The sequence below is a fragment of the Chaetodon trifascialis genome, chromosome 12 (genome assembly GCF_039877785.1).
Source record: "Chaetodon trifascialis isolate fChaTrf1 chromosome 12, fChaTrf1.hap1, whole genome shotgun sequence".
Taxonomy (NCBI): Eukaryota; Metazoa; Chordata; class Actinopteri; order Chaetodontiformes; family Chaetodontidae; genus Chaetodon; species Chaetodon trifascialis.
This window is the reverse complement of record NC_092067.1, coordinates 6601389-6619561: the sequence shown is the minus strand read 5'-3', so window position 1 is coordinate 6619561 and position 18173 is coordinate 6601389. Positions and strand designations below refer to the sequence as shown.

At 43.6% G+C, this 18173-nt stretch overlaps 1 protein-coding gene across 1 annotated transcript; it reads left to right on the top strand.

Moving 5' to 3' along the window:
• Positions 1 to 1593: 1593 nt before the first annotated feature.
• On the top strand, positions 1594 to 16687 carry lonrf2 (LON peptidase N-terminal domain and ring finger 2). The gene is made up of 12 exons (XM_070975716.1): positions 1594 to 3390; positions 8003 to 8121; positions 8502 to 8624; positions 9392 to 9547; positions 10104 to 10329; positions 10910 to 11009; positions 11267 to 11381; positions 11952 to 12073; positions 12342 to 12528; positions 12643 to 12777; positions 13233 to 13382; positions 14112 to 16687. The coding sequence occupies exons 1-12, from the start codon at positions 2646 to 2648 to the stop codon at positions 14268 to 14270; spliced, it is 2337 nt and encodes a 778-aa protein (XP_070831817.1). The 5' UTR covers positions 1594 to 2645; the 3' UTR covers positions 14271 to 16687.
• Positions 16688 to 18173: the final 1486 nt, after the last annotated feature.

Here is an 18173-nt window from a genome sequence, read left to right as displayed (position 1 = left end):
CGTGCCAACATATGTCATCAGCCCATTGGTGGAAGGGATTTTGTGGCTCTATTGCCTCCATCATCCTCTAGATACAACCAACATCAGCTGCCTGTGAGCACAACAGGCTGACCAGAGCACAAGTTGAAAAACTGGGCAAACTGAGACAGAGCCATGCTCAATAAGTCTGGATAATGAAGGTGGGGCATCAGTGTCTGACAGTGACGAAGTCCATGGGGAGGATATGGAGGCCTGAGAGGAAAAAAATTTTTGGAGAGAAGTCTTTTATTTGAGGAGGATATTTTTGTTGTTCTTGTTGTTCAACTTCAGTTAAATATAGTGTTAAACGAGTAGACTTAATGATATGGTATGGTAAAAGGTTTGTTTCTGTCTGTGTATGACATGGTACGGCCTCTGCAAATAACCTCTATATTTCCAGTTTTCCTGTTAATTCCCATGAAAAGTTTCAACCTTGAATATTTTCAGAATTTTGCAGCCCTCCTAAGAATTCATCCTGCACTTTGGACACCATCAAAAATGTGAGCTTATAGAAGAAAATTAGGTTTTCCAAAGATTTGATAGTGTTTTTTGCTTTGCAAGGTGTTCCTGGAGATGTCTCACCACTGTCCACAATGAATCTAATTCCTTTCCAGCTGTGGAGCCCCTCTGTTATATTATGCCATGCCTTGTAGCATCCATCTCTCAAAAATCAAGCAAAATATTCTGCATTTAAGATAGTGACATCTTAGTTACTGTTAATTTGTACAAAGGTCTTGCAACAAGACTGGAGTGGATTTAGATGTTTGGAGGTCCTAGACAAAACCAGGCTGAAGACATCAGTTCTATTTTCACCCTTTTCCTAATCTAGAATGTTGTTACCATTCCAGGTGACACTGATTGCCATGGATGAAATAATTTACTTTGGTTTTCCCATGGTCAAATTATAGACCCTGAGGTGTAATGTACATAAGAATAGAAACGAAACTTTGTCTGCTATGTGTTATATTCTAAACATCAAAGTATGTCAGCTAGTCATAAGTCCACTGCTGGAAGCAAGATGAGCCCAGCCTCCAGCTGCTCAGAAGTGACCCAGCTTCGTGGGCTGGGTCCTGTGGATATCCACAAATCTGAATTGGGTCACAGCTTCATATCCCATTTGAATGGCACCGCAAACTTAGGTTCAGATTCTAAAAGTTTCCACCTGGGCTTGTTTTTCTCTCTCCACGTGATAAGTCTGAATCATGATATGTATTTGACATTTATTCAACGACTCCAAAACCAGACGTGAAACGCAGCTTATATAAAGCATTACATAAAACGAATCAATCCCACAGCCGGAATTATGAGTAAACCAGGGACAGAGAGATAGTTCAAGTCAAACTGAACACGATGGTTCCTCTTATTTCGCCAAGAAGGAATATTATTATGATATCACGTGTGTTACCTCGTCAGAATCAATAACTAACTGTGATATGTGCTCGTTTTAGTGAAGATAAGTCATCCACTTCTGTCTGAGGGGTTATACAATACCATTGCGTTATATAAGGAGCCACATAAAGGGCCAATAAGAGCCTGTCTCGTGCGTCACGTGACGCCCTGCGCTCGCTTCGGTGAAGTGTACATGAAATCCGTGGAAGCAACAACCTCTAGCAGCGGAAGCTAGCTGGCTAGCGATCAAGATGGAGTATACCAGTGACTGCTTTATTTTTTATCGTGGTTTTCTCGATTTTTAAGAAGAGAACATGACATCCGGATTAATAAAAGTAAACGGGTTTGAACAACGGGTTGAAAAGAGCACGTTTGAAGACCTCGACGAGCGACGAGGGGACAGTCGGCGTTAGCTATTAGTTAACCCGTTGTAACGTTAACTTAGCTAGCTCGCTGCTCCAAGTGCACCCTGGGTCTCTTACATAAAAACAACGGCCGATCAGCTGCGGTCCACTGAAGCAAAGACAAGATTGCGGGTCTGTGACAAGGCTATATTCCGTTTCTCCTCGACTTTCACGTATTGTAAACTATTTTCAAAGCTAAACTTTGCCTTTGTTGGGTTTGTACAGTATCTTAACGGTGAGTTAGCACGATAGGCGAAATGGAAATTAAGCTCCTTACTTGCTAAGCACGGAGGACTTCACCCACCGGCTATCGATTAAGCATAAAGGTGATGTAGAATCATTTTCGTGTTCTCTTAAACGCGACATTATCTGGGAAGTTTCCAATTTGCAGCCGAGAAACGACATCAAACCGTCTCCTTGTTGTAAAGGGGGAAAGATACGTTCGACAAGCGGAACGTTTCGTAAGTAACACCGATCTCCAAGTCGCCACAGCCGGTGTTTACAGGGAAACCACATCGCTCGGTGGCTTTGTTGGTTCAGAGGCCACAGTTGACTGTTTGCGGGACCTTGTCACTGACCAGCAATGTTACTCAGACGTCTTATTTTGCTGGAGTTGAGGTATGACTCAGAATGAGTCCTAACCTATTTCCGATGGCCAACTGTGAGAGACTGGCAAAATCAGAGGTTTGGTTTGATAGCAAGACGTTCAATGATAGCTTAACGTGGAATATGATTTCTGAACCGCGTGGGGAGTTAGGTCTGCTTTTGCCAGACTATCAGTGAACCTCTTCGCTGTCTGAGCTAAGTATCTGATTTTCCCTTTGGAAGAAGAAGATGGAGACAGGAGTAAGGTCTCACCAGAGCGAGGTGTTCGTTCACCCGCTCTCCAACCCTGGAGCTGCGGGCATCTGCCCCGAAATGCTGGAGGTGGCAGAGGAGGCCAGCCGGGCTGGGGACTTTGACCTGGCCGTGGAGATCTACAGCTCCCAGCTCGCAGACCTCCAGCAGCCGGACAGGGGCTTATGTCTGAGGAAGGCCGACTCTTTGGCTCGCGCCGGGCGAATATCCGAGGCGCTGGACTCGTACTGCACAGCGGCCAGCCTGGGCAAACTGCGCCCTGAGGAGCTTCCCCTCCTGGTGGAGACCATCGCCCGGACTCTCTGTGAGAAAGAACTGGGCATCTCTGGGCCGCTTAACGGGCATGGTAAAAGCAGCAGTGGGGAAGATGGGATTGAAAGCGACGGGGAGTGTGGAGAGGATGAAGCACTGGACTTGTTTTCCTGTGGCCTCTGCAGGTGTCTGCTCCATGAGCCGACCACCGTGGAGTGCGGACACACTTTTTGCAAACGCTGCTTGGAGGACGATTCTGTCAAAGACTGTATACACTGCAGACAAAAGTTGAACAAAAAGGATGGATTGCCCAACGGCCGGAGACTAGATGTTGTCCTCAGCGGCCTGCTGGATAAACTGTTCGCAACTGAGAGCAAAGCTAGGAAATTTTGGATGGAAGGAGAGGTGTTGTGGAAAAATCAGAGCCTCTCTGATGCCTTGGAGAAGTACAATGCAGCAGTGGATCTAGGTAAGAGAGCACAGCCTTCATGTATACAACGAAATGTATTTAATGTACACCTTTTTGCGTCAAATGTGGCATTTTCTTGTCAGAACTACAGCATTTTGCACAGGTGACCTACTTTTTCCAGTCTAACTACCCGGTGTCACCAATAAGTGGCGCCACTCCTACCTATTTAGACCGCACCGAGGTCAGGCGTTATATGATGCACTCTGCCTCATTACTTAAGCAGCACACATGCAGTACTGATCTTATGTTTTCCAGTGACACATTCACACCATGTCTTGTGTTCAGCACTTTTCATAGAGAAGCTAACTTGATAGGGGAGGGATGCATGCACAGCTCTGTGGACACCAGAGCTCAATTTGTTATATATCCTGAATGTTGTATTTATTTGCACAATACTTACATACTGCATGAATACATTCTTTAGTTGTGACAGACTGAGTTGGACTTAAGCCTTAGCCCCTCCCCTTGCTGGTGGTGTTTCATAAGCTGGCAGTTTTTGGTGTGTTGAATAACATTTGGTGAAAAAATGAGGGCGATAAATTGGAACTGTTGCTACACTACATTAGTTCAACATCAGTTTCCTTTATGCTTAAAGTGATGCTTTCATGGGCTTCATCTTTGAGATTATTGTCACTTTAAGCAGCTGTTTTCCTGAACCTGCTCAGCCAGAATACACAATGTTCTCTTCTGTTGGCACGTTACGTAAAGTGTGCCAGGTTGTTTCATTAATTGTGGGCAGTGGCAAGTCTCATGTTGCACAGTTTGAATCCTCAGAAAGTTGAACCAACCTCTTTCCACCTCTGGACTACATATTAGATTCACATTAAAAATCCATTCCCTGTGGTCCTCGAATAGCTCAATGGGTGAAACATGGCACTGGCACAGTGTTCACACTCATGTTGGTTTAAGAGATTGATTGGAGAAGAAAATGTCAATCAAAATGAATATACTGTGGTCTGTTTTTATCATTTTGAGCCTTCAAATGGCAATTTTTTACAATAATTATCTCCCTAGATCAATATTGATTCATGCCTTCTGTTTTGTGAAGGCCTCTGGGTGACAGGAGGACAGAGTGCCTTCACAGCTTTGCCACTGCCAGTCAGTGTTTCCCCAACAAATGCAGCAGGAGGCCTTCTGGTATCCCGGATGCAGGATGAGCGTAATGGGCTCATGATGTCAGCTGTTATCCAACCTGCGCCTTGTAGGGAAATATTTTTCCTCTTGGCGGTTGTCAGTGTTGCATATCTTATGCACTGTATTTGCACAATGTGATATAATGACGATGTTGATGATGATGTTCTGTGTTTAAGTGTAGAGAGCAAAATGGATACTGAAACAGGGAAAAAACATAATGGAAAACATAACTGGTTTCATCTCTTGTGGCTGCTCTTTCTAGGTTTCCCACATTTTATTTCACTCTTCTTACCTAAGACCTTATGCGTGTCTTTGATTAGAAGTTTTTAGGAGGATGTAGGTCATCCACCTTCTCTGTTAAAGCATGTCCAGCTCGAGGAACTGCATTCCCCTTTCCACCATAGCTGACCTAGTGCTTTGTCACAATCACGTTCCAGTGAATTAGAATTCCAACCAAGCTTGTTCTTGTTTCAGTGAGTCAGAAGATCAACAGATCAGCCTTCTCATCCTAGTCTACCTTCAAGCTGCAGCTGACACTCCAGGGACAGAACAGAAAAATGCCCACCTACCTATGAAATGTCTAACCTAAGAATATATTTCCCTCTCATAACCACTGTTTTACATCAGGTCTGAGCTCATAGCTCCCTCCATTGTTTTCTTGTAGTTTATTTCATTGTGTACATCCATTAAAAGTGGTTGTTTGTGCCACTAACAGGTTCAGATTGCTATTGTAAATGTCTGACGATATTATAGAAAGGACTCCTGCAGAGACAGACCTTCTTCTTTAAGAGTAAGATCCTTTTTGTTTAACCAGAAACATCCACTCTAGTGCCAAAACAGTAATTTCATCATCATTAAACTTTATCACTTCATTCCTAACTTGACAGAAACAAGGTAAAACTGAAGGCGGACATAAGAAAATACGGTGTGTAAAGCCAGAATATTCTCACATCTAACTCAGGAATTATTTTCAATGGACCTTATGACCAGAGAGATTTAAAAATGTCAGACTTAAATAGATTTTTCCATTGAAAACATTTCTGAGTGAAGCTGATAGTTGGCTGAAACCTTTACTATGCCAATATGTCCTGGTGACAGTAAACAGAGTGATGTCCTCTCTTTTATTGCTAGAAGATTGCTGCTCTTTTTCATCGAGCTACAGCAATTGTGGGTTTATACCTGCTTGCAAAAAGGCAATAAAGTAAATGTTAGGCAAACTGGCAATAGCACATGACACTGGAGTTTCTGGGCTCGAGTAAACACACAAGTGTGTTAAGTTCACTTATGTTGTAACCATAATATAAAAAAAACTATGTTGGTGTTAAAGTTGTAATGGATGCCATATATTTCACCAAGACATAGGCAGGCAGCCTAAGTACATTTTTGGCACCCTAAATTTGTGGTGCAGTACGTAAAGCAGTGGGAATTATCAGTTCCCTTATTGATCCTGGCCTGGACAGGTTTTGATTCAAGCTGGCTGAAGCCTGAGAGCTAGCTGCAGCAACAGTCTGCCTATCCCCATCTAAAATGGATGAAATGAGAGACTATTTGTACAGAATTTGTTTTCGTTTTGGTTTTCTTGGGCAAAGAAAAAATCTTCCTGTGTGGCACTAATGTTAATACAACACAAGACATTTACCCTTTGTAACGGACGTGCGGCTCGGTTTGGAATCAGTGCACTTGTGCATCGTGTCAAATACATGATATTCCTTAAATTTAAACCCTTGTTGCATAGACAGATGTGTCCTCACATTGTTGTTGTTTCCACCCTTACTTGAAATGATCGTGTTGTAGATATTAGAACAAACACTGTTTTCACCTTTCTGTGTGAAATGAAGCCACGCTTTGGACCATTTCTGTCTTTCCTCCATTGCTCCATGTTTCCAGCAGCGTGCATGCCCAAATTTGATGACGTGTTGCACTAACTGTCAGAAAAACATGTTGACATCATTTAAAAAAAGGAGCTGATAAGCTCAGTGTTATGCGAGTCCATATGATCTGATAAATGGGAGCAGGTTCTCAACTGGTAATGGTTCTTGATTCCCATCCTTAATTACATACCGGCGCAACCTGACGAGCATAATAGTCTTGTTTTTTCAGCTATCTGTCTCAGGCAAATTATTTACCAGTGTTAGCTGTGATTGTGGCCTTGCCACCTACTTTTTATTAGATTTATAGTTTTGTACAGTTGTTTGTTTGAAGTCCAAGTCCTGCTGCAGGAGTCTAGAGAGGTGGACTGTGGCTGGATTTTCGGTGTTCAGATGGTTATTTTCTTTGGCTGATGTTGATGTAGTGCTCTTAAAATAATGTTAATAAAAATAAGTAGGAAAACTCAAGTGTAGACTTTGCTAGATGTTAATGATGGAAGCTCCTCTTCCCCTGGCAAAAGTTTCCAAATGTTTATTGGGCAGTCACAAAAAGGCTGTTTGGAGTTTGATTATAGCACAGTATTTTGAGAATATGTAAATATTGTCTGTTGGTCCTGCTGTTAGTGTTAGTGCCCGAGTCTCAGCTCACTCAGCCTCTTCGCCTTCTGTTCGGTTTTCGGGAAACGATTCAGCCTTTGGAAAATGGTTTCTCAAATAACTTGCCAAAGGGTTTCAGAATCCAATTTCCACTCACAAGGTGCCAAAGGCAAAGGCCAATAACATTTTTTGTGGGTAAATCAGTAAGGGTCACCAACTTAGCAAGCTGAATGGAAACCAGAGATACACTGTTGAACTGTACTGAGTTTGGTCTTTTCCAAAACAAGAAAACCAAGACTGGAACTAATACTTCAAAAAAGACGCTCAAGTAGAAGCATCGATCAAAAAAGCATCTAAACTTCCTCATAACTTTCCTCCTGTTTGTTTGCAGCCTTGTGCAATCTTGGAATAGTATTCCACCATCATTTGTACTCATTTATTTATAGCAGTTCCATGTGTTCATCTAATTTTTTTAGGTATCTGTCAGAAGGGTTTACAATACTTGTCCACACACAGGATCACAGGAAGAGTTTAGCTCCCAAACAATATAATCACCAGCATTAAATTAACCGTGTTTGTCTTTGAACTAATCCCATATAATTAAAGTTCCTGCTTGAACTGATGCTGTCATCAGACTGGAGCTTCTTGGTTGTTAAGAAAGAAGACGGTATTTAGTGTTGAAAAAGGTTCCATAAGTTAAGATTGGGTACATAAAGTGCTTGTTCTTAACACAGTTAGGTGTGTCATTTGCCAAACACCAGTTTGAAGATGTGGCAATGAGGTGACTGTTGTATAACAAAAACAGAGTGGTCGTTGTCCTCTGACACTACTTATAATAACTACGTAAGCCACATAGCATTCTCACACGTGAAATAGGTCTCATGTCACATGTTACATTGTTGCCCTACTTCTACGAGACCTAGAAAAAGCAGTCCATCCCCCGGAGGCCTGTCCACTAACCTCATGGCGTGTGTGTATATGTGGGTGTGTCTGTTTTTCCCTGTGGTGTACAGTGCCCTCTTCAGGCAGACTGCTGTGTCAGCGGGCTGAGTTGCACATGGAGATGAGGAACTTCAGTCAGGCAGTGCAGGATGCCAACAACCTCTGTCATATAAAACCTCTCTGGACAAAGGTGAGACAAAGATCATTTATGTTTATGAATATTAGGATGTTTGTTCTGTTTTCCTGCTTCAAGAAAACACAGTGAATAGGACAGATCAGAATACACTTCCAGTAATCTAAAGTGGAGGAAGTTTGGAAAAAAGCAAAGCTCTTATGGTGCATAAAGATAAATAATGTGTGCTAATAATAATTGTATGGCCAGCTTTTCATGTTTCCATTTTTCATGTAGTAGTTGTGATATAATGAAAACATGAAAAAGGTCTGTTTAGGGCTTTCATGCCTGTTGGTCAAGTGATAATAAATGATGTCGTCAAACTTACTGCAGATTTCAAATATAATGCTGCATTGCTTTGATCACACTGTAACACTTTTTTCGTTTGTTTATTTCAGGCTCACTGTCTGAAAGCCACTGCGCTGAGTAAAGCAGGCCGGAATGATGAGGCTTTGCAGGAATACTTTTTGTGTGTGGCGCTAAAGCCTGACTGGACCAAAGTCAAACTGGAGGCTCAGAAGGTAAGAGAAGCTCTTTAGAATTTAGTCAGTAGGAACAGCCCTATAAAATACATCCAGGTGTTTTATTATTCCTCTCCAGCTGATTAAAACATCATAGCTAATCCACTTGTTATGTCAGAAAGTCCACTTGCGACGAATGACAAATGTGACTCTTTTAGAATCAAGGTAACTTCTACTGTTTGCCCTTTTGAGCTGTAGAAACGATTGCTTGTTCATTGCCCTGGCTACTAATGTTAGCATTGCTAATTTGCTATTATTTGTGTAGAGCTGCAATGATTAATCGATTAGTTTTCAACCATTGAATTAATTTCCAGCTATTTTCATAATTGATTAATGGGTTTGGGTCACTTTTTTAATGGTCAAAAAAGGTCAAAATTCTCTCATGCCATTTCTCATTTCTTCACTTCTCTGTAACGGTAGACTGAATATCTTTGGATTGCGGACAAGGCAAAACAAGTTGATCATGTCATCTTGGTCTTTGGGAAGCACTGATTCATGTTCATTCTTTGACATTTTATTGGCCGTTTTATTGTTTAATTATAGTTTTTCCTAATGAATTTCGGTGCAAAATGCACAGAATGACCTGTTGAAAAGTAAATGAGTCCCAAGTCATGAGCGGCAGTGAAAGAAAAACAAGATTGCCTTTGTTAGCTCTTGATTTTTGGCAGAATACAAGGGGAAAGACAAATGTCTCCACCTACTTCTCCTCATCTGTCTTTGAGTATTGTGAACCTTAACCAAGAGCCTTGTGTTGATTCATCCTGCAGGTCCTTAGCGAGCTGTTCTCCTCTGTGTTTGAGAATGAGGACCTGCCAACACCGTTGCACCCACTACAGGGGGGGTTGACCACCCGCCTCATCAAACCCGCTGCCTTGCTTAGGTCCCTGAGGCCGCTCACACAGAAACCTGGCTCCTCCTCACAGGTAACTGCACACAAACAAACACAGACCAATGGGAAGATCTGTGAGAAAATAGATTTTATCGAAATGAGTTACCCCAACGCCGATGGATGTTTTCCAATAAGTTTCTTATATCTCCAGCACTGTGTGTTGATTTTATTTAGCTTTATTTTCTTCGAAACATTTTTGGCAAGTCAGTGAGGTCAGTTACACCAGTCATTGTGAAATTTAGCGTGCTGCATTTATCTGTGCTCATCTTCCTGAGTGTTATTCTTAGGCCTTTAGTCCCAGGGATCTGAAAACCCTTTGTCTTCCTTACATTGATTTCCTTTGAGGGAGGTGTATATCAGCAGGTTCCTGTCAGGGACATTGATTATTGTAGCTTGACACAGGGACACTCATTGGCTCTCTACAGATAATGTTCGATTTCCAGTTTTATTTTTCAAAAGTACAACTGACCTGTGTAGTAGCTGCTATAAACGTGCGCTGGAGTGTTGCTGTCAAAGTGATCATCCTTTCATAATCGTCCAGCTCACTAATCTGTCTGTCTGGCTGTCTGTCTGTCTGTCTGTCTATCCAGGACTCTGAGGTCAGTGTGACTAAAAGCACTCCAGTGGACGACTCATCCTGCAGACTGTCTGCTCTGTGTCCTGGTAAATCGGACTCTGCTGCAGGGGAGGACAGCACCAAGAGCCTGGCTGGTGCTCTGGCTGCCCTGCCAGCACCCCCTGGTGGCCTCAAGAGGAAACACAGTGGAGATGGACCCTCAGCAATCTTCAACCCTCCCTCCAAACTGCACAGACTTGGTAAGAGAATCTGAAGCCCCACAGTCTGTTCAAGGCAGGGATGGTGGGCTGTTGTTATTGTGATCATGTATTTCTGCCACATATTTGTCAGTTGTGTCTGAACAAAGCGCAAGAGAGACGACCAGACACACACACTCTCACACACACACTTACAGAGGGAGATTCCCTTTCCTGCAGATCATCACGAAAGCTGATGGTCCTTTTAACTTTGTTGTGGCAGAAAATGTGACGCCCTAGTTATCCAACACTTGAAGAGGTTTACATTAGAAATTCTTGAGGTTGTCAGTTCTATGTGTGATTAGAAAACAGTAGCAATGCAAAGTCAGGCTACTGCCCATGCAAGAATTGACACGTCGCAGTGCTTTGTGCCACTTCCACCTCCTGTCTGATCCTGTCATCACGCTTAAAGATTCAGATCCTAAGATCATGCACTGGTGCAACATTATGCCAGTGGTGGTTGGTCCAGTGTAAAAAAAGCAAACCCAGTGTAATGACTGGTCTTCTTAATGTTGTTGTCTTATTGTTGGTTCTGTGTACTGTTTAAGAAATGTGTATCCTGATGTTGTCATGTTTTGTACAGATGAGCCATGCAGCTTTCAGACAGCCGCAGTGTGTGGAGGGAGGGTGGTTCCTGCTGACCTGTTGGACAGTGGAGACATGGAGTGTTCACTCTGCATGAGGTGACTACACAGTCCAGCATTCACACACACGTACACACACACACGCACACACACATACAAACCGCCTGAATATGTAGTATTCACACAGTTTGACCCAAAGTGTGAAATAACCTCAATGTCTTTATATCTGAATGCAACCTTGTTATCAAGACAAGTATCTGCATGTGATGCCTTCAGCCCTGGTATAAGTGGCTAACAGCCAGTGCTGGCGGGTGCAGCGTGTTAGAATTTGTGTGCTTTTTGTTGTTTGTTTCCAGATTGTTCTATGAGCCGGTGGCCACTCCCTGCGGTCACACCTTCTGCCTCAAATGTCTGGAGCGCTGCCTGGACCACAACCCCAACTGCCCTCTGTGCAAGGAGAATCTGTCGGAGGTACAATTCAATCCAATTTGTCTCCTGACATTTTCCATGTAGAGCAGGTCTAGGCCATGCTCTTTTAATTTAGAGAGACTCAACAATTCCCCCATGAGCAAGCACTTTTAACACGCAGAAACTTCCAACAGAACCTTGCTCTGGGCGGTGTGTGTGTGTGTGTGTGTGTGTGTGTGTGTGTGTGTGTGTGTGTGTGTGTGTGTGTGTGTGTGTGTGTGTGTGTGTGTGTGTGTGTGTGTGTGTGTGTGTGTGTGTGTGTGTGTGTGTGTGTGTGTGTGTGTGTGTGTGCGTGCGTGCGTGTGTGTGTGTGTGTCTCTGTCTGTCTGTCTGTCTGTCTGTGTGCGTGCGCAGTAAGAGACCAGATGTAAATGTAAGGTTTTGCACTGTTGGTTACACAAAACAATTTCAGTGGGTCTGTATCTCTATTTTCTGACATTTTGTCAGTCAAGAGAAGAATAGATGAATCATAAAAATCTTGACAGATTAAATGGGAATGAAAACAGTTGTCTTTTGTAGCCCAAGTGTGCAATAACTAGCATACTTATGGTGTATTGTGTGTTGTTGTTGCAGTATCTGGCCACCAGGGGCTACAACAAGACTCTCCTGATGGAGGAAGTGCTGCAGCGTTACCTAGGAGACGAGCTGGCAGAAAGGAAGAAAATCCATGAAGAGGAGATGAAAGAGTTGTCCAAGTCAGTTATTTACTATACACCTGAATATTCTGAATATGTTTAGATGTTTTTAGTGGCAGCAAAACAGCAGAACCTTTTACGTACCTGCGCAGACACACTGGACTTTTCAATGTGGCTCCATTCATTTGACAATGAACTCTGCCTACTTTCAGTTTGATTTGCACTTTCCAGATAGAATGAAGCATTATAAGGTAGTTCAGTTTCTAAACCTTGCACATACACACAGACCCCCCAAGTCTCAATGAACTCTTCACTGTGCCTCTTGTAGCCTGAACCAGGAAGTGCCCATCTTTGTGTGCACCATGGCCTTCCCCACCATCCCCTGCCCACTGCATGTGTTTGAGCCGCGCTACCGCCTCATGATCCGCCGCTCTATGGAGACGGGCACCAAGCAGTTCGGCATGTGCATAGCTGATGAACTCAAGGGCTTTGCCGACTACGGCTGCATGCTGCAGGTGAGTGTGTATCTAGAACTGGTTCGCTGGATTGGTCACATTTTCTCCTTCACTCTGCTGTTATGAAGTCAAAAACAGACTGTCAGTGTAAAATCAAGATCATCCATCTTTCAGGTGAGAGATGTAAAGTTTTTTCCCGACGGCCGTTCAGTGGTCGACACCATCGGTGTGTCTCGGTTCAAGGTCCTCAGCCATGGCCAAAGAGATGGCTACAACACTGCCAAGATAGAGTACCTGGAAGACAAGAAGGTGGGTTAAGAGGAAGTCTGTGTGTGTGTGTGTGTGTGTGTGTGTGTGTGTGTGTGTGTGTGTGTGTGTGTGTGTGTGTGTGTGTGTGTGTGTGTGTGTGTGTGTGTGTGTGTGTGTGTGTGTGTGTGTGTGTGTGTGTGTGCGCGTGCGTGTGCGTGCTCCTCTTAGAGCTGGTCATTTCAGGCACTTTCCATCATGCTGCTGTCGAGCAAATGTTACACAAAGGAGAACTCAGGTTTTTTGCCCTAAGTGCCTCTGTGACAGCTGAGCAGTGGGGGAAAAAGCAATCCAGAGTTACTTTCTCTGTGCCACTGGCAAAGTCACTCTTTCCAGAGGGGGAAAACTTTCCCCTCTCTGCACCAATAGCATAGGTTTGCTGATGTTAATGAGTATGTGCTTAAGTTATTCTCTTCTCTGGTCAAAGGTGTTCTAAAACCATTTGTCTGTCCAATCAGGTGGAGGCAGAGGAGCTGGTGGAGCTTCTGAAGCTGCACGACTCTGTGTATGAGCAGGCCAACAGCTGGTTCACCTCCCTCAAAGACAACATGAAGAGCCAGATCCTCAGCCACTTCGGACACCTTCCCAGCAAAGACCCCGACCCGCAGGTCTGCAGACACCTGAGCAGCATAGTGACACTTTAGCACAGCCACTATAGATTCAATGATAAATACATGATGAAACAAGATGCTGGCTTGCTGTTAGCCCTCTGAAACTGCTTGAAACAGCACTGATTGCACTGCTAAGATTATGTTACATGAGAGACTGAAGGAAGGAAAGAGTGCAGTTAGTGCAGCAATATAACTGATGCTTCCTGTCTGAAGTGAGATACTTCACAACAGAGATTAGACAGGATTTTTAAATAATAAGGCCATGCTAAACAGGAAAGTATGAATAGAAACACCACATGCTTCGCCATACATTCTGTGTCCTGCTAGTGCCCTCACGTCAAAGCTGCGTTCCTTGACAGTCAGAGACTGCCTCCCCTTACTCCTAGAGGAGCCTTCTGGCAATAGCTGTCTCCTCCACTCCTTATCTCCACTGAAACCCTCTCAGCTGTTCCATTGTTTTCTGCTATGCTGTTTTCTGCTCATGCTGAGAGAATACCAGCTTTAGGTGGTAAATGCAGTGAATACAGCACAATTATTGACATACAGAGACAATGGACGGTGGTGAGAAGGCACATGTTGATCCTGCTGGTGACACTGATTTAGTTGTGACATACAGGACTTAAAAGGACTCTTAAAGGACACACAGTTTCTGAAGCCCTGTGAGCAGTGAAAGTTGTCTAACACACAGAGAATAACTGTCTGATATATGTCTTTTCTCTCCTGCAGGCCAGTCCAAGTGGTCCGGCCTGGTGCTGGTGGCTGCTTGCTGTCCTTCCATTGGAGAATCGAGCCCAGCTCACCATCCTGGCCATGACCTCCCTCAAGGACCGCCTCATTGCCATCCGCAGAGTCCTCATTTTCGTCACGCGCAAGAGGCCGCGGTGATTTCCCATCCACTCAGAGGACACACCAGAACCATCCGGGCTTCTATGCACTTCAGCAGTTCATTCATTCATTTGTTCACGTGGTCGCTCATGGACTGATTCATTGACTCATTTATGTGTTTCCGCCTTGGGTTATGTTCCCACTCTGACATCAGTTGATCCTTTCAGATGCTCATGAACTCATTCCTGCGTCATGCAGCCTTTCTGCGCACACGTCAGCTGTGTTGAGAGCACAGGGCGAGCTGGGTGCTGCTCATGGCCATTCTAGTGTCTCATCTGTCTGTCGGTTCATCCTCTCCGCTCCACCCACATCTCGGGTGAATTAAGCTGGAACACATCTCTCACCTCTCTCCTCTTTGTCTCTGTTGAGGCAGAGGTAAAAGCGGCCAGGCCTAGCTGTTTCACTTCTTTGCCTGTCACGAACAACCTGCTATCACAAAAGCAGCGAGTGAAAGGGTTCAAGAGCAACCATCTAATAAGCAGTATTATACGTTGGCTGAAACAGAAGTCAGCCCCCCACATCCACACCGTCTGCAGGTACAGTCAAAACAAAAGCTCACTTTATGAAATATGAAGCAAAAATAAAAACACTGATGTGACGGCAACACACAAAAGTGAATGTACCGTTCTGGCTGTAGTATGTGGATGTTTTTCTTTTTTTCCCTCTTCACTACATTTACAGAATCCGCTCAGCCACATGCACAGGAGGTCAGATCCCTGTATGTGCACGCACAACAGCTGCATCACTCTGAATCTTACTGACTGAGCCAAAATTCGTGTGTAAAGACCTGGAGCTTTCTGTCTGTTGCCTCACCCGCTGGTGGGCGTGTACCTCAAACTGTCTGACAGGAAGCGACAGGTGCCACGAGTCACTGCGTGGAGATAGGATTGTGTTTATGCCCACGCTAACACTAAAAACTACAGGCGACAGTGTGCGAGAACAAGTGCAACTCCACAACAACGTGCTCCACTTGTTTTGAAGTGAGATTTAAATGTTTTCTCAGAGTCGGGCTGTCACACGAGTTCTAGTTGCATTTAGGGAAATGCAGAAACAAAAGCATCCTCCAGATACAGCTGATCTGGAACTTCATGTCCTGTTGTAGCATATCTCTGGGACTTCAAATACAGACTTAGTTTTAGGGGTTGATTGTGTTTTTTTTTATTTGTTTGTTTGTTTTGTTTCTCTCTCTGCTATGCCCTTAATTGTATGTGTACGGTGAAATCTTAAGTTGGGTGATTTATGTGTATATCAATGTAACTCGGAGGCCTTTGTAATGATTTATTTAAGGAACGTTTCACCTTCTCTCTCTCTCTATCTCTTTCTTTCTCTCAGTACATTTACATGCACACTAATGCAATTACAGTGCTTTCAGTCGCCCCGTGGACAATTGAAGTTTCTAATCCGTGTTTCTCAGTAAAGCACACTGTGTGAATCTTTGAGGCCTGACCGACATGTCGGAGGATTTCCTTTCCTCATACATTTGCAAACAGATTTAGACTTGCGTTGTCTTTCTCTCTTCCCTGCCTTCACTGGAGCAATGCCTCGTCTCTTGGCGCTTAGCATCAGCACCTGTTGATCTGTGGGAAAGCTTGACGCCGTCAGCAGGCATGTGGTCTGTGTCCATAGTGATGCTAGTGGTCCAAAACTCTGCAGGACTCTTAAAAGAACATTGGTTAAACGCTGCACAATGATAATCCTAGTTTACATGATGATTCCACTAAAGGTGTGGATGTTTTGACCACTAGCAGTGCTGTAGAGCAGTGTTTGAATCCCGTGAAGGAGCATGCAGGTGAGCCAATAGAGTTTCTTGCTGACTGTTTCAAGCCGTTCCACCGATCAGCAGCTAGCTGTGGTACCATGTTAAACGTCAAAAAACATGTAGCAACTTGCCACAAATGAAGGGAAGAAGAAGAAGGTGTTAGCTCATGTAAACACTGAGGTTTCAAAAATATTCCAAATATCAGCTTTTCAGATGTTTTTAGGAGGTTTCAGTTTGCTTTGGTGAGAAAAAAACGAATGTAAGCCGAACTGTGTTTTTTTTTTTTTTTTTTTTTTAAACATTCAAATTCAACAGTGTATCTTGGAGGTTGAGCAGTGAAGGAAGGGTTGATGGCTTTAATCGCAAGTCGTCAAATGAAGTATTTACAAGGCTGCAGCGAGTCCAAAGAGTGAAGAGCAGTCTCAGTAGCATCGTGCTGCAGCTTCCACAGGACAGCCGTGGCTGGAATTGCGTTCTCGTGTGCGTGTAAATGTGTTGTTTCTCTGTATGATTCTGTCCTTCCAAATGTTTGTGACTCCACTGCAGTTACTTGCTCTCCGTGTGGGGGAGGGGGTTCACAACATGCTGCATTTCCCTGGTATATTTGTAAAGGGAGATCTTATACCTATTTTTTATTGCAAATAAAGAAAAATGCATTCAGTCCTGTCTCTGCCTGTTCTGCAGCGGCCGTTTTGTATTATGGCTGCTCCATATCGCAGAGGAAGAACACGATAGCAGCTTTTGTTCGTTTATTGTCTGTTTAAAGGTACACAGATGTTCCCACACAGCAGCAACATCCTTATCTGCACTGATCTGACTGTCGTGCTCACATTTAGAAGCAGGTAACATCCAGAAGTTTGTAAAGACACCTACGGAGACTGGTCTCTTAAACCAACCTAATGATAAGCTTAGCATGCCACTCATCATTATTATACACATAAGTTGCTCAACAGCACCCTGGCAGACCTGTGAGCCTCATAGACTGCCATGACATGCCTGTGTGATCATTCAGATCAACACACTGTGTTAAAATGTGGCTGCAGAGGAAGTCAGCTATATGCAGTGGTGGAAAAGTATTTAGGTCCTATATACCACCCTGTACTAATAATACAAGCAAAAGTACTGCAATGAACATGTTACTTAAAGTTTGTAAGTACGATCTGGAAAATGCACTGAAGTATTGAAAGTACTTAATACAGCAAACGTGTATTGATTCATTGTGACTGTTAGGTTATTATTACTCATGCACTAATATAAAAGCAGGATTTTACTGTTGTAGTTGGTGGAGGTGGAGCTAATGTGTAACTATTTTGCATAGAACTAAAACTCATGATTATTTTCATCCTGGTTAGTTTGTAACGATTCCCCTGAGCCCAAAGTGACACCTTTACAGTGTTTGTTCTGTCCCTGCAATAGTACAAACCTCAAAATTATTAAAAATGAATGAAGATTATTGAAATACTGGAGAGGAAAAGTAGGATTTTTTTCACAATTTAGAGGCTGGAACCATGAAATGGTTTTGCATGAAAAATGACCCTGAGTTTTCTGTATCTTCACAAAATATTTCATCAAACCTGCTGAAGTTACGAGACAGATCAGAAAGAAAGAAATCAGAAAAATACTCATATACCTCTAGGATGAAGGCCAGATGCCCAGAAGCTGAAAGGAGCTCCAGACAGGTGATCTTTAACAGTGGATTTCACGTTGGTGGAATATTTAGGAATGGAATTATGTGCATGAGTGAGACATCTGAGTCCTCAGAGAGAAATATGTGGACTACATGGCCCCCCTAACCTGGTTTGAAACTGGAGGGAGGGAGACCTGAGCTCCTCAGACTTGACGTGGACCGTCAGGGTCAAACACATCGATGAGCAGCTGATTTCCATACTTACAGATGCAGTCTTTCAGTCTTATCAGCCACTGAAGCCCAGACAGCAAGCATCTTCTTGTTTAGTCTCTTCTCAGATGCTGCCGCTGAAGGCGTTTTATATAGTCTGCACAGTGTGACTGTTGCTGGGCAAAGTGAATTTGGGATGTTTCTTTTTTTATCAGTTCTCCCTTCTTCCCTGTTTGGCTGTAGCACACAGTGGCACCTATGGGCCACAGGGGGGCAGTGTTTGTTAGTGAACTAGCAGGTGAGGCAG

Coding starts and splice junctions, on each gene's coding strand:
- lonrf2 (XM_070975716.1), top strand. CDS start 2,646: ATGGAGACAGGAGTAAGGTCTCACCAGAGCGAGGTGTTCGTTCACCCG. Junction 8,122..8,501: donor TAAAACCTCTCTGGACAAAG/GTGAGACAAAGA, acceptor TGTTTATTTCAG/GCTCACTGTCTGAAAGCCAC. Junction 10,330..10,909: donor CTCCAAACTGCACAGACTTG/GTAAGAGAATCT, acceptor TGTTTTGTACAG/ATGAGCCATGCAGCTTTCAG.